Here is a 16165-nt window from a genome sequence, read left to right as displayed (position 1 = left end):
AGGGTCAATGTTGAAAAAGTATTCATGTATATGTTTTGAAAATAAAAAGCTTGAATTAAAAAAAAAAGATGTAAAAAACAAAAAATTTACAGGCTTTACAATGTTTATGATTGATACAAGTTTTCTAGAATCTTCTAGATCCAAACACCCAGAAAAATCACCCAGGAATGAGTCATAATAGAAGACACTTGCCAATATCATTATAAGGAATGTCATTTTTATCTTGATAATCTGGGTGGGCAAATATCTTCTCCACTCTAAATGACTGTTCATAGGGTTCAGACTTCAACAGATCTTGTTCTCCAAGAACAACCAGTATTTGTTTGGCTTTGAACCTATAGGAACAAAATTAGAAAGAGAATAAAATGTATGTCCTAGAATTAGTTATTTGAAAAATCCAACTAAGCTTGAGTAAATTGTTCAGTGGCCCAAGATATTGTCATATATTAGGATTTTAATTGGTCCCTAGAAACATTTATGGACAATAAACCACTTCTTCCTAATTCTATCATTGTTACCAATGAACTGAGCTGCAGGTCAGGTTTCAAAACTTTGGTTGAAGCTATAGACTCCGTATTCACTTGGTCTAAAGCTCACTGACAGCTCAATTAACCAGTGATAAATTTTATCTTCCTAATATCTTATATATTCCCTTTTTTCTCTCTATTACACTTACCCCTGGTCCAGGTTCTTATCACCTGTACCTGAAATACTTCAACAATTTGCTAATCTGCCTACCACAAATCTCTCCCCACTCCACTCCATTCTCCATTCCAGCTGTCAAATTAATCTTTCTAAAGAACAGGTCTATCACCTCCCCCTCCAATTCAATAAACTCCAGTGGCTCCCTATTATCTCCAAGATCAAATATAAAACCTTCTGGTTGGCATTCAAAGCCCTTCATAAAATAGCTCTGTCTATCCTAGTGTTCTAAGGCTTCACTCTTTCCCGCTTTATCTCCCTGTAAACCCCATACTTTGTAGTCCAATGACACCAGCCTCTGGCTGTTCCTCACATCTCTCAACTCCAGGTATTTTCACTGGCCTTCCCCCATGGCTGGAATTTTTTTCCTCCTCATCTCTGCGTTCTTTCCTACCCAGTTTTCTTCAGATCCCAATTCAATTTGATGTCTACAAGAGGCCTTTTCCAACTTTCTTGAATGCTAATGCCTTTCCATTGTAGATTATCTTCAATTTATTCTATTTAAATTTTATTTGTATGTTTTCTCCCTTATAACTGTGTCCTCCTTGAGATCAGGGGTTTGTTTTTTTTTTTTGTTGTTGTTTTTGTTTTTGTTTTTTGCTTTTCTTTGCATTTCCAGTACTTAGCACAATGCCTGGGATATAGTAGATTCTAATGTGTGTTAACTCATTGATAGGGGACCAAGATCCAGTGAAAGACACTATGGTTCTCCCTTGCCTTGTAAAACCAGTTGGCACTGCATTCTGGGAATGTCACCAGAAAGACTCAGTATCATTGAAGCTTTTGAGGATTTGCCACACTAATTTAAAGATTAAAATCCTTAAGATTTTAAGGAATTTGGAGATGGATACAGTTTTGGTCATAAAGTCTAGTCTTTCCATTTTACGTTGAAGGCCCTAGACAGGCTGAATTGCTATCCAACACTACATGGCAAAAAAGTGACAAAACAAGGATTCATACTCAGTTCTTTGACTCCATATCCCATGTTTCATCCAGCATTCCACACTGTATCCCGTTTATCTGAGCTAGAGGATTTTCTAGCCGGAATTTGTATATTCTCAAGTGGAGCAATGTCCCAGTGTGCTGACATTTCTAACTAGCCAAAGTTATCTTCAGTGCCATTCTCAGCATCAGTCCTTTGCCCCTTTCCCCGCCCCCAAGTTTCCAGACCTCTAGCTTTCTCCTTTTTTCTATAAGCCATTCTTCAGAACTTTCTCTCTCTTTCCTAGCTCCCCTTTTATTATTAAAGTCCTTAGGGATTTGCAAGGTAAAGGCTAATTGATAAAAAGAATAGCCCTATTTTTTTACTGCTCTATTTCTAAGTGACATGTGTACAATTAATTGTTAGGGGGTCACGGCCCCAATTCTTGAGTGGAACAGGCCTTATGTGACCACCACTGCCACAGTTGCTCCTTTGGGTGGGACCTCCTTCCTCCCAGCACCATCTTGTTTACCCTTAAAAGGCTACCCTCAGCTTACTGAGCCGTACCTTGTGCAATGTCCAAGGCTGGCGGGGGGTTGGCAAGCCCTCTTACAATTAATAACATAAATGGCTGACTATTGTTGGGTAGAAGAGTCACTCTCAAATGTTTATACTAGCAACTGTCTATAAATAAGACAGGCTAATCTTGACTATGAACTTATCAAATTTTAGAGGGGGGATGGTTTCCTTTTGAGAAAGAGAAACTTCCTTTTTGAGGGAGACACTTTATAACAAGATCAAGGAAATGATGTAAAAGGAATCAATATACCGGGCAGGAACTAATTAGTTTTGGAGCTTTGTTAGAATAATGTTAGGATATGGTGATTGGGCTGTTTTTGGCCAGTGGATTTGAAAGATCTCCTTCCTAAGTTTTTTGTTCTTAGCAGCTACTAAGAATTCTGCCCAGCAGAAAAAAAACAAAAGAAAATAATTAATAGCAAAATGTTTTTTTAAAATATCAAGCAAGACCAATATACCTCAACAAGGAATCTTTTGTTGGAGACGAAACCTATCTGTGTTAAGAACTCATAAATCTGTTGCTTAATAATATTATTTTCAGAGTGTTTTATGGTTAACAAAGCAACTTCCTTATAATACCATGAGGTACAAAGTTTAAGCATCATTTCCCACATTTTACACACGAGGAAGCTGAGGCTCATAGAAATTAAGTTGTTTGCCCATGATCACTCAGCAGGAAAGGGTCAAGACCCTGGACACCTAGGTTTTGGATTATGGAAAGGTGACTATTCCCATATCTTGAACTTACATTGCACAGTGTGCAGCAGTAAGAACCCAACAAGGTTCAATCAGTGTGCCTCCACACAAGTGCTCAGGGGGCGTGAAGTCAGTATATAGAGGAATCGCTTGGAGAGATGCCTGCCAAGGGTGTTTGCCTGGAGTACTCTTGAAACCTCCATAGATCCTTTTGATTTTTGCATCTATCTCTGGTAACCCACAGGTACTGAACATTTCACTTGAAACAGAGGGCTCAGAAGGCTTCCGTAGGGACTCCATGACATCTGTGGTAACAGTAAAAAACAAAATTTGAATAACATCACAACCACTTGCCCTCTGCCAGTCCCACCTTTTTTTCTTCCTCCAAGAATACAAGGAATAAAAATCAACCAATATGAATCCACACTGGAGCACCAATCTTGGAGTGATTTTTATAACCTAGTTTAGTTAATACAGTTTCTTCATTACTTATTAAAATAACCAAAATCACACAGGTATTTGGTGAAAGAAATAGTACTTGGAACAGAATAGAATAGAAATAAGAACTTTATGTCTGAACTCATTTTTAAGGGGAAAAAGTTTGATAATTTTGAAAGTGAATTGTTTATATTATCTCATTGGATCCCAGGAAATATGCAGGGGACAGGTATTATCTTTTAGATAAGAAAATTTGGGGTCAGAAAGGTAATGTGGAATCTGAGGCAAACAAGGTTAGGTGACTTGTACAGGGTCACACAGCTTGTGGTGTCTGAGTCCTGATTTGAACTCAGGTCCTCCCAACTACCAGCCAGCAGCTCTATCCACAGCATCAACTAGTTATCTCATTATAACCTTTAGATAACCCTGAGAGACAGCCATGGTTATAGATTTTATAGATCAGTAAACTGAGTCAGACTGCAGTTCAAAGACTTTCCCAGGATCATATAGCTAGTAAGTGTCAGAGATTGTATTTGAACTCATCTTCCAGACTCAGAACTCCAATTACTGAACCACTTAATGAGAAAACCATGAAATCTGAGCTCCAGCTTATATGGGTTCTGGCTCCTGACTTCTTTTCCTTCTTTCTGCTCACAATAGAAAGCTTTGGTATTGGAAAGAATCTTGGAGGCCATCTCTCCTAAAGCCAGCTCTAACCACTCTGAGACTTGTTTCCACTTCAGAAATCTACAGATCAAGACGTGATTTATAGTTTTAGCTTTGGATTAGACTGAAAAGAGTGTTCGTTCATACCACATGCAAGTGAAACTATTCTCTGACTTCTCTGGTCACCTCCCATATTCTCTAGGAGACCTCTTTCTCCTTCTCTCCCCATGATTGGTACCTTCTCCTAACATGATCTTTCAATTTCTTGTCTCTTCTTTCCCTCTCCTCTCTCTCTGTCTCTCTCTCCCCTTCCCCCCTCTTTCTCTGTCTGTGTGTGTGTGTCTGTTGTCTGTCTCTCAGTTTCTCTCCCCTGTTTCTTCTCCTCCTCCTCCTCCTCTCCTCCTCCTCCTCCTCCTCTCCTCCTCCTCCTCCTCCTCCTCCTCCTCCTCCTCCTTCTCTTTCTCCTCCTCCTCCTCCTCCTCCTCCTTCTTCTTCTCCTTCTCTTTCTCCTCCTCCTCCTTCTCCTTATCTTTCTTCTTCTTCTCTTTCTCCTCCTCCTCCTTCTCCTTATCTTTCTTCTTCTTCTCCTTTTCCTTTTCCTTCTCTGTCTTCTTCTCCTTCTCCTTCTCTTTCTCCCCCTCCTCCTCCTCCTTCTTCTCCTTCTCCTTCTCTTTCTCCTCCTCCTCCTCCTCCTTCTCTTTCTTCTTCTTCTCCTTTTCCTTTTCCTTCTCTGTCTTCTTCTCCTCCTTCTCCTTCTCCTCCTCCTCCTTCTCCTTCTCTTTCTTCTTCTCCTTCTCCTTTTCCTTCTCTGTCTTCTCCTCTTCTCCTCCTCCTTCTCCTCCTCCTCCTTCTCCTCTGTCTCTTACTCTGTCTCTCTCTCTCTCTCTCTGTCAGTCTATCTCTCTCTCTTCTCTGTGTCTGTCTGTTTTTCTCTCTTTCTGTTCCTCTCTGTTTCTCTCTTTGTCTCATTGTTTCTGTTTCTTTATTTCTCCTCTCTCTGTCTCTCATCTCTGTCTTTCTGTCTCCTTGTCTCTCTGTCTCTGTCTCTCTTCTTCTTCTCTCTCTCTGTCTTTTTTCTCTGTTTCTCTCTGCTTCTGTTTCTCTGTCCCTTCTGTGTGTGTCTCTCTCTGAATTATTTGCATATTGGCCCCATTAGAAGGTGAGTTCCTTAAGATCAGAAACCATGGATTTATTTATTTATTTATACCATTTATAAACATTTGAAATTTTATTTTAAAAATCATCATCTTTTTTTAATATTTTCTTTATAATGTTAGATACCATATACTTTCATAAAATAACACCAATGTTTAATATTTCCTTTTTAAATTTATTTTTTAAATTTTGATAACCTCACACTAATTGAAAAAACCTGCTGACTCATCAATGGTCACATTTTTTTTTCATTATTCATATGTATAACAGTCAGAGACATACACTATTATAGCCCATATATAATGGTACTTTCATATTCTTCATTTAGATGCAAAGACCTAAGATCAAGGTTTTCCATAGATCCATTAGGTTGCATTTCTCCATATCTTGTACCTTGCCCACCTCTGATTATGCTCAGCCTCTCCTTCCCTTCTCCTTATCATTAGGGCCACTTAGATTCCAGGTTCCCCCTGTTCTAGTGAAACCTCTAGAATCTAGTCCTTATAAACTCGTGATGCTAGGACAATGATACAGAATGAATTCTGCTGCTTGTAGTGCTGCTCTGTTGATTTAAAGTCTGGCTAAAGGGTTTGGAGAGATGGGGGAATGGAGGGACTCTGGAGATGGAGGGGATTTCTAGTTGAGGAAAAGTACTATTCAAAATTACTTTTCTTTTGCTTTGTTGATTACAATATTCTGTTATCCCATAAGTGTTCTTCTGCCCTTAGATATTCTCTTAGGAGTAAGTGCTCTGATTCTAATCTGTCATCTGCATAGAGCAAGAGTTGGCAGGACACCAGATTGTCTCAAGAGTCTTTTTTTCTTATTCTTTAAAAAATGAGAGTTTATTATTATTTTATTTTTGAAGTAACAGGAATTTAAAAAAATCAGTTATTCCTATTCTTCTTGAGACAATCACTAAGATCTCTTTTTTTGCCAAGATGTTCTGTCTCTATTATACATGTGAATACATACAATATGTGTACATATATGTAAACATGCACACATATAACCAAATATCAATGCATTTAGACTTCTACCAGACTTACCTAAAGATGAGCAAGAAGTGACATCACAGAACTCCCAACTCAATGTTTTTTTGTCCAATTGAATGAAGCACCAAGGACTTTTGTCACCATCTGGATTCCTAAGAAGAATGCATCCCATTACAAATGAATCAATAGAACTGATCAAAGAACCCTTTGAATAAAACCAGATCATATTATGGCATGGAGAAAAGGAGGCTTGACTGGTGAAAGGTGATCACAATCTCTCTCTGTGCCTTTTCAGCCAACATGAGGAGATGAACTATGTCAACCTCCTCCCCCTGATTGATACTCTCCTAAGATTTCCTACAAACATGCTACAAAAAATTAGAGGGTGGTAGAGTAATAATAACTAGAAGAAGAGGAGAAAGAGGAAGAAGAATCATATATAATACCTATTATCTACCAGGCTCTTTGTTAAATCCTTTCATTCTTTTGATTTTTCACAACAACCCTGGCAGGTAGGGGCTATTATTGTTCTCATTGACAATTGAAGAAACTGAGGAAAATAGAGCCTAAGGTATTTGCCCAAGATCACACAGTTGGTGTCTCAGGCCAAATTTGACTTCAGATCTTGCTGACTCTAGATCTAGCTTCTATCCACTGTTAGAATAGGAGGATAAAAAGCGTAATAGTCCTTAGTTATCAGAGACAAATGGTAAAGATTCTTTTACCTGCAATAGTTGTGTTCATCAATACCATGTAACTTGGCATCTTCCATAAAAACATTATAAGCTTCCTTCAAGAGAAGGTGAGAATTCCAGTGAAGGCAATTGTTGTGGTTTATTGTCTTACTGACTTTCCCTCTGTAGTTGAAGCCATTGTCTTCATAACAGTCTTCAGGACCTCCAAGAAAAAAAGACAAAACAAAAGAAAATAGTTATTCTTCCATTCCTCTCTGGGGAATAGGCTGAGTAGCTGGTAGCAAGAAAAGTTATTTTTCTCCTGTGGACTTTTGCTACCCTAAATGCCAATACAGATGTCTCAGAAAGTATTATGGGTTGAATTTCCAATCCTTTTACCAAGGTTTAAAACATATATTTGTAATATGTGGAGAATTATTTGTAATATGTGGAGAACTAGCCATGAATGAGTAGTAGTAGCCCTAGTAGCCCAATAGCCCAAAGAACTAATTATATGAATATGATGAGAGTTCAAGCCTGGTTAAATTTGATCTTTACACAGAATTGGTCAAATAAGAAATCAACTGCACTTGTGATTTTCATTCTAGAAAGGTAGAAATAGCAGAAACAGATACTGCAAAGAATTTTAAATCCTAAGTGCTAGAATTTAAGTAAACTCAACTTCCAATAGGAGATACTGGCTGTTTCCAAGGAATGTTGTTTGACTGTCTTGGTCTTGGGTATAGGAAATGATCATACCTATTTCACAGAATTTCCCTCTGAATCCATCAGGACAGTTACATGTAAACTTGGATCTCCTCCTGTTCCGCTTGCAGATACCTCCATTCTTGCAAGGATTTGGTCTACATGCTGTAAAGACTGTCAAAAAGAAAAGCTGGGTCAGTGAGTTCCTTCATAAAGAGAATACAAAGCCTTGGAACTGAAAGGAAGACAGTTTTTCCTAGCTATATATCCAAATGATATATTTTAGTGATAAGAAAAGATAAATCACCATAAGGTTTGTTGTTGCCTATAATAGCAGCTGTAGTTCATTCCACAGGAGGAGGAGGCATAGCCACAGCCAGAAGACCTGGGGTTAGGTTTCTGGGATGCAATAGAAATTTATGTTTTCTGATCCTACCTTTAAGCATTTGATAGTGAGATGACTCTTAATTAAGATAAATTAACAAGATTCCATCTTAACCCAAAACATTGGTTAATCTCTATTTTGTCTTATACCTTATATTTTTTTCTCTGGCCTTCTAGTATATTTAGAAGGCTCCATAGCTGCTCTTTCACACCCTTTGAGATTGACTTGATAGGAAGGCTAGTTTGGTTCTCTACCTATAGACTTTACTTAGGGGTAAATGGAAAAGCATATATACTTGCTTCACTTCATTAACTGAGCCAGTTATAACCAGGTACTGAAAAGATTTAGAGATGGAAGGATCTTACCAGTTTCCTAATCTAGTCTCCTCAATTTAGCTTCTCCTTTTTTTTAACTTTCTTGTAACTGTTTAGTTATCACCATCATCCCAGTCACCTAGATTTTCGACCTATATGTCATATTCAATCCTCTGTTACCCTCCATCCCAAATCTAATCTTCTATCTGATTCCCTTTAACTCTAGTATCTTCTTTGAGCAGAACCATGAGAACATTGTACATAGTAACAAGATTATGTAATGATCAACTGTGATAGACTTGACTCTTCTCAACAATGTTGTGATTCAAGACAATTCCAATAGAACTGAGATGGAAAATGCCATCCACACTCAGAGACAGAATTATGGATCTGAATGTGGATCACAGCATAGTATTTACACTTTCTGGTTTTTTTCTTTCTCATGTTTTTTTTCCCCTTTTATTCTTATTTTCCTTGTATACCATGATAAATATTGAAATATGTTTAAAAGAAAAAAAAGAAATATGTTTAAAAGAATTGCACATATTTAATCTATATCAGGTTACTTGCTGTTTTGAAGATTGGGGAAAGGGAAGGAGGGAAAATTTTGTAACATAGTCTTACAAAAATGAATGTTAAAAACTATCTTTGTATGTATTTGGAAAATAAAATACTATAAAAATTTTAAAAGTTGAAAATTAAAAATCCCTCCAAACTTTAGTGTATTTTTTCTGTGGATTATCTCTAGTCCATTTTGTATGCACATAGTTGTTTGTGTGTTGTCTCTCCCTTTAGCTTGAGATTTGGGATTAGAGGCTCTTTTGACTATCTTTAGATAGCTAGATGGTTTATAGATGGAGCTCTGGCCCCAAGATCATACAGGCAAGTAGGAACAGAACCCAGTATTCAAACTTATATCCTCTGATTAACTTCTCCAGCTTTTGACATTTTTCATTACTCTTAAAACAACAATAACAACAACAACAACAACAACAACAACAACAACAACAACAACAACAACAACAACAACAACAACAACTGGGTATTCTGTCCTTTCTAGGTTTTCTTGAAAGTGCTCTCTTCTGGTTTTCTTATCTGTCAAACTGTTCCTTCTTGCTCTCTGCTGGATCTTCATCCAGGTCTTATCCATTATATGTTAGTGTCCCTCATCCCCAAAAATAGTCTATTCCTGGCTCCTCTTCTCTATTTGCTTTACACTATCTTACTTAAAGATCCCATTGATTCCTATGGATTCAAATATCATTTCCATTCTTAGTTCTATATATACTTAGTTCTTTCCTGAACTCCAGTTTTATATTACCAACAGCTGCACAGGTATCCTAATTAGATATTTCATAGATAGGTCAGGAATCATGTTTTTCCCTTTCCTTTTATCCCTTAGCCTGTTTCATTGTAAATACTTAATAAATGGATGTTGACTGTCAGGGATCCAGTCAATCAACATCACTGGCTGAGAATTTAGTATACACACTGTCTTGAACTCTTGAGAGAGATGCAGAGGATATTAATAACATAGACTCTGCCCTTATGATTTTATAGTTAGCTGGGGAGATAGGACATTTATGGCCAAAGAGAGGAGTTTGGAACTCTTAGGAAGCAATAATAAATGTTGCTATGCAAAATAAAAACATAAACAGAGGATCTTAAAATAAAATCTAGGAAAGTTTCCTGGAGGTAGTGAATTTTGAGTTGATATCTTTGAAAAAAGAAGAGCATAGGCTGATTTTATATTCTCAAGACTCCTAGTAAATATCAAGTAAATTTTACTGAATGATCCCTACAATATCCAGCCCTCAAAGGTTATTGCTTCCTTGATCATTCAAATTCCCACTACTTTGTGTCACAACTGTTATTAAATTATAACACTTAATAATTGATTCTTATATAGTAAATGATAAGACCTATCCATAGATGGCTCTGATTCAACAATATAACAAACACAGTAAATATCAACAAATGAATCAATTTTCTGGGTGCTATACTAGGTATTAGAGTTATGAAAATGGTAACAAAACAGTTCTTGCCTTCAAGGAGTTTGTTTTCTCCTGGGGATACAATATACACACCAAGAAGTTGATACAAGGTAATTTAGGGAGGGCTTCAGAGTCCTAACTACTCAGAGAATATGGAAATAGGAGATGGTGCATAAGATGTATTAGGGTACTGGGAATCAAAGGTAAGTATATTTCAGATATGGGAGAATGTCTTTTTAGAGGCTTAGAGACTGAAAAGACAAAGTTTTTTTTTAGTTCACTTAATAGCAAAAAAGTCCAGGAGACTTGCAGGAGAAGGGATGCAAACTTAGTCTGGAAAGGTAGGCTGGAGCCATATTAGCAAAGACCTTGCCCTCTATACACAGTGTCAACGATGTCTAAACATAAGATCAGACTAAACAAGTTTCCTCTCCCACTTCTACCTATGACTTACCTTTTGAGCAGTGTGGATCCCCATATGGATGGTTACAGGCACATTTGTAATAGGGTGGAGTCTGGATAATGAGACATTCTCCTCTGACACAAGGATTTTTCTGGCATGTGTTACGTACTATAACAGATTAGTAGGAAATGGGGGACAGAAATTCAATAAATATTTATTAAGCACCTACTGTCTGCAATGTATTGTGCTTAGCTCTATAAATATAAAGATGAAAATGTCATGGTCCCTGCTTTCAAGCAGCTTAAAATAATAAAAGGAAATAAAATCTATAATTGCTATCTAATAGGTAAAACCCCAAAAGACTGTAATATTGATTTGGTGTATTTTTCTCACTGTATTGTCTTTCATCTATAAGTTTAATGATACCTAACCTTTGCTTTGACTTGTAGCTCTAACAGGAGTGATGGGATTCCCCAAGCCATACTTCCTGTATCCTTTTGGGGAATAACAATCTTCATTTTTGAGGTGGTTGGAATGAATTGACTATATTCTGTTTTTCTATCTCTTCAAGAAGCAAACTTATGTGTATGACATTTGAATCCCTAAGTTTGACTTCTTCCCTCTTCCCTCACCCATATATTCAATAAATTGTCAGCAAATATTCATTAAGCATTTACTATGTGCCAGATATTGTGCTAAGCTCTGGGGATACCAAAAAAGGCAAAAGATAGTCCCTGTCTACAAGGAACTTATACTCTAATAAGGGAAATAGCATGCAAACACACACCACAGCAAGCTGTATACAGAATAAATAAGAAATAGTTAATATAGACAAGGCACTAGATTTAAGAGTGGTTGGGGAAGACAATGCAGAAAGTGGGCTTTTAGCTGGGACTTAAAGGAAGCCAGGAAGGTCAATAGTCAGAGGAGAAGGCAGAGCATTTCAGATTTGAGGGACAGCCAGAGAAAATGCCCTGAAATGAAAGATGGATATTTTATTCTTGGAACATTTGGGAGTCCAGTATTGATTGAAGTCTTGTCTGGGAGTATTGTTGTTTGTCCTTCCTTCTTTATGAGGACCATGGCAAGTGAATTGGATTTAAGTGAGGGAGAGCTGTGCAAGGTCATCTGCCTCACTTTCTCCTACAGGGCCATCTGGGTCCAGTGGCAAGGTGTAAGGAGGGAGCTAGTTTATGAAGGATTTTCAGTATCAAAAAGAGCATTATTTGACCCTGGAGGCAATAGGAAGCCACTGAAGATTATTGAGGAGGTGATGCAAAGTTATACCTGGACTTTAGGGGCTGAATGGAAGTTAAATGGAAGGGAGAAAGTTGAGGCAGATAAAGGCAGCTTTTGCAATAAGCCAGGTGATGGATGCCAGAAAGGTGGCAGTTTCAGAAAAGAGGAGACCTATATGAAAAATGGTGCAAAGATTAAATTGACAGGGTTTGTCAACAGATTGGATGTGTGGGGTGAGAAATAGTGAGGAGCCCATAATAATTCTTAGGTTGTGAGCCTGAGGGATGAGAGGATGGTGTTATCCTCTAAGTAGGGGAGAGGGTGTAAGGGAGAAAGAGAAAGAGTTAGGCTTCAGAAATACATTCAATTTGAAATTTCTAAAAAGCAGTTGGAGAAGTGAGATTAAGGTCAGCAGAGAGTTTGGGCAAGATAGGTAGATTTGAGAATAATCAGCAGAGAAATAATAACTAAATCCATGGAATCTGATTAGATCAAGTAAAATAGTATAAAGGGAAAAGAGAAGAGGGCCCAGACAGAATCCTGAGATAAATTTATGGTTAAAAGGCAAGATCTGGGTGAGGATCCAGCAGAGAAGATAGAGAAGGAGAGGACAGAAAGACAGAAGAACCAGGTCTTGAAAACTTAGAAAGAAAAGTATCAGAGAGGAGGGAATGGTTAGCAATGTCAAGTCTACAGAAAGAACAAGGACAATGAGGATTATGAAAAGATCGATAGATATGGCAACTATAGGACCATTAGTAACTTTGGAGAGAGCAGTTAAAGATTGTAAAAGATGAAGAAGAGAGTAAGAGAGAAAGTAGAAAAAAAAAAGTGGAGAATATCTTTTCCAGGAGTTTAGCTACAAAGGGAAGAAGAGATGATAGTTTATGAGGATGGAAAGATCAAATGAGGGCTTTTTCAGAATAGGGGAGACAGTCATGTCAATTTGTGCCTTTATCAATGAGTTGACTTAAATGTATTAATTAGGGGGCTAAAAAAATCATAAATATGGAATTGAAAGAGACTTTTAAGATTTTCTAGTTCATGTATATTTGTTAAAAGAGCTTTGTTTTTATTTCTCTTTATTTTTTCTAAGGGGTTGTGAGGTAGAAGGGAAAGAGAAGATTGGCATAGAGTAGAAGAAAAAAAAAAGCAAAAGAAAGTGATTAAAGAATTTTTTTAATGCAGAGAAGAAAATAAAAAGGCCACAAAGAAGGCACAAATAAGCAGAATAGTTTTGAAAGCTATAATTTTAATTTGTTATATATGTAAAGAGCGATGTAAGTCACACTTAATAAAATCTGCAGTTTGTATGTGAATGGAAATGCCTATTTTATTTGATGTTTGTTAAATTCAGAATAAAATATTTTTTAAATTACCTAGTCCAATTCTTTTATTTTACAGTTATCCAAGCTGTTACAAGTATAGTAGGAAGAGTTTAAAGTAATAATATATTTAAATAATCATTTATTATTAATATAATCACATGTTATATAATAATATATAATCAACATTATTATAACCATATATCATAATATACATTATTGATATTAATACAATTATATATTATATAACATTTCTGTTTTACTATTGAAATTATTAACAATATATTTAAACAACAATTTCATACTTTAAAGTGTTTTTGTAGCATTTTAAAGTATACAAAACATTTTCCTTACAACAACACCATTGTGGACAGCCCACAAGTATTATCCTTATTTTTCAGATGAGGAGTGGAAATCTGGAAAAGGTAGAATGAGTTGGATTCATGTAGCAAGGAAGGGATAAACTCGGTATTCAGACCCTGATCTCCCAACTCCAGATTGAGTTCTCTGGGATGGACTATTAGTTCATGGTGTGATCTTGGATAAACCATTTTCTCTCCTTACATTCCTCCTTTAGCTCTCTTATTCCAGCCTTAGTTCTTTAACTAGAAGCTCTACTTAACTCCAGAAATCCTCTCTCCAGAATAAGTAGATCTACATTTAGCTCCTCTTCCCAAGGTCAGTTTGACTCATCTTTTTATAATCCAGAAAGAGGGTTGAGAATCAGGGTGAAGAGTAGAGTCTTGGAGCTCCTAGGAGCATAAAGGAGATGTATATTTCCTTTACAATGTAAAAGATTCAAATACAAAATCTAGAAAAACACACTCACCAGCTTGACATTTTTTCCCAGTGAACGGGGCAGGACAGTTACATTTGAAGTTGTCCCCATTTATAACACACTCACCACCATGCATACAAGGATCAGGTTGGCACAGATCTGTAGTATTTAGAAAGAAGAAATTGTCTGCAGTGGTTGCTGATAAATCAAGCACACAACTAATATTTATTAAGGAATTACTATGTACCAGGTACTGTTCTAGGTGCTGGTGATACATGAACAAAGAATTTGCAAAGAGATTATCTTCTACTTTTAATTAAATTTTTCTAATTTGCTAATTTTAAGGATATTACTTTTCTACTAAAATTATTGGTAAAATGCATTTATTAAAACAATAGCAAGCTAAATAACAAGAAAAAAATATCTCATACTCAGAAGGACATGATCTCTAACAGATTACCATAATGCTATTGGAAGAGAAGAGACTTTAAAAACCAATCTTGAGCTTGTAAATGACTCACATTTTTACAACACTTTCCTCACAACAGTTCGGTCACAAAGATCAAGTAGTTTTAGTTCCATTTTAAGGATAAAGAAACTAAGACTTGGAAAGGTTAATAATTGCCAATAACAAGCAGGTGATATGGATTTGAGGCAGGATTAAAAAAACCTGTCTCCTCTTGCCAAATCCTGCACTCTATTTACTATAGCACGTTTCCTGTTATCTTCTCCCTTGGGTCCCACCACCACAATGCAGTTACAGCCTTTTTTGCTTGTGACCTGTATAAGAGCCTATGCTGTGATAAAAGATAAAAATATGATTGACTTTGTGGTCCAGCAGTTAGCATTCTAATGAGTTCTAATCCTTATTTACTATTAACCAACATAATGATTTAATATAACCACCTTGTCCAGACTTCACTTTCCTCAATGATGAAAATGAGGGTGTTAATGAGATAAATAATTTCCATGTCCCTTCAAGTGATTCTATAACTCTTAAAGGAAGAAAAATCCTAAATATAACACTATCTAAATAATTCTTTTGACATTTTGGAGATGATATGTGTGATGATGAGGAGAGACAGTCTAAAGAGAACACAGATCCAAGGACGTCCTCCCTTTCCTCCCAAGTATTCCATCTATCATATTCCAAATAAGATGATTTCCTTACCATTTTCTTTAGAGGTCCAATCAATATACCCTTCATAATCAGATATATTACTTATTTCATGGTCATAATATTCAGTACTATATTCATAGTCATCAGGAGTCCAATCTACAGCAGGTGAGAGGATTAAAGAGAAATTGTTAGACCACAGAGGTGTAACATTTTATTGTGTTAATAGAATGAATATCTTTACAACATTAGCATAATACATTGTTTTCAGCTTTTGATCCCTAAAAATTTTACCTGAATTCAAGGTACTCTTTGGGGCATCATTGTTTCAAAATCTGACCCAAACTCCTATTCAATATATTCTTATATACCAAATGATATTTTATACAACAAATCATTAGTAAAGGGCATTTATTAAAATTGTAGCAAGGTAAATAAGAAAAAAATCTCTCTTGTCCAGAAGAACAGACTTCTTACAGACTCTCATGGTACCACTGGAAGATATGAAACTTAAGAATCTGACAACCACTATCCTAGAATTACATGCTAGTTGTAATTTTTCTTTTGTCTCCAGAGTTGAGACTTGCTACTTCCCTACAGAGCTCCTGATGGCTATCTGCTGTGTAGCTTCCTCTTCTAAGGTGGTATTTACTGCTTCTTTGATGAATTACTTCTAGACTATTTCTCTGCTCTTCTGCTGCTGCTCTGTGCCAGCTCTCTGACCAATATCAACTGTTAAAAGACTTTTTCCATACAGAGAGGGTTTATGACTCTTTGGGGGTCAGTTAATAACTATTTTATCTCTTTTTTGATTCATAAGCATAGCTACACCTAGCCAGGAACATTGAGAATTACCTAGATAAAATCTGTCTTAGCTTTTTTCTCACTAGAAGCTTCTCTAAACCTGATTGATATTTGGTATAAGAAGTATCTCTGGTACATAACATTCCAACTGTAAATTTTTTGAGGAACAAATAGCCTTTGTCCTGTAATTGTACACAAATTTCTATCCTCCTTTTACTTCTTATCCACCTGATGAAATAATGACTAAAATAGATACTGCTTGTCCTTCTTATTC

The 16165-nt window shown here is 36.4% G+C and overlaps 1 protein-coding gene across 1 annotated transcript in view; it reads right to left on the bottom strand.

Moving 5' to 3' along the window:
* HABP2 (hyaluronan binding protein 2) overlaps window positions 1–16165 on the bottom strand; it is a 54637-nt gene that overhangs the window by 10053 nt on the left and 28419 nt on the right. Inside the window, exons 3-10 of the mRNA XM_051981465.1 lie at window positions 15142–15246; window positions 14022–14156; window positions 10680–10796; window positions 7587–7706; window positions 6879–7050; window positions 6208–6305; window positions 2952–3204; window positions 193–335 (exon numbers count right to left, since the gene is read on the bottom strand). Of these exons, the coding sequence (XP_051837425.1) occupies window positions 193–335; window positions 2952–3204; window positions 6208–6305; window positions 6879–7050; window positions 7587–7706; window positions 10680–10796; window positions 14022–14156; window positions 15142–15246 (1143 nt within the window). The remainder of the gene's footprint in view (window positions 1–192; window positions 336–2951; window positions 3205–6207; window positions 6306–6878; window positions 7051–7586; window positions 7707–10679; window positions 10797–14021; window positions 14157–15141; window positions 15247–16165) is intronic.

The sequence above is a fragment of the Antechinus flavipes genome, chromosome 2 (assembly GCF_016432865.1).
Source record: "Antechinus flavipes isolate AdamAnt ecotype Samford, QLD, Australia chromosome 2, AdamAnt_v2, whole genome shotgun sequence".
In the NCBI taxonomy this organism is placed as follows: Eukaryota; Metazoa; Chordata; class Mammalia; order Dasyuromorphia; family Dasyuridae; genus Antechinus; species Antechinus flavipes.
The sequence above is the reverse complement of the archived record's forward strand: the minus strand, read 5'-3'. Positions and strand labels throughout refer to the sequence as shown.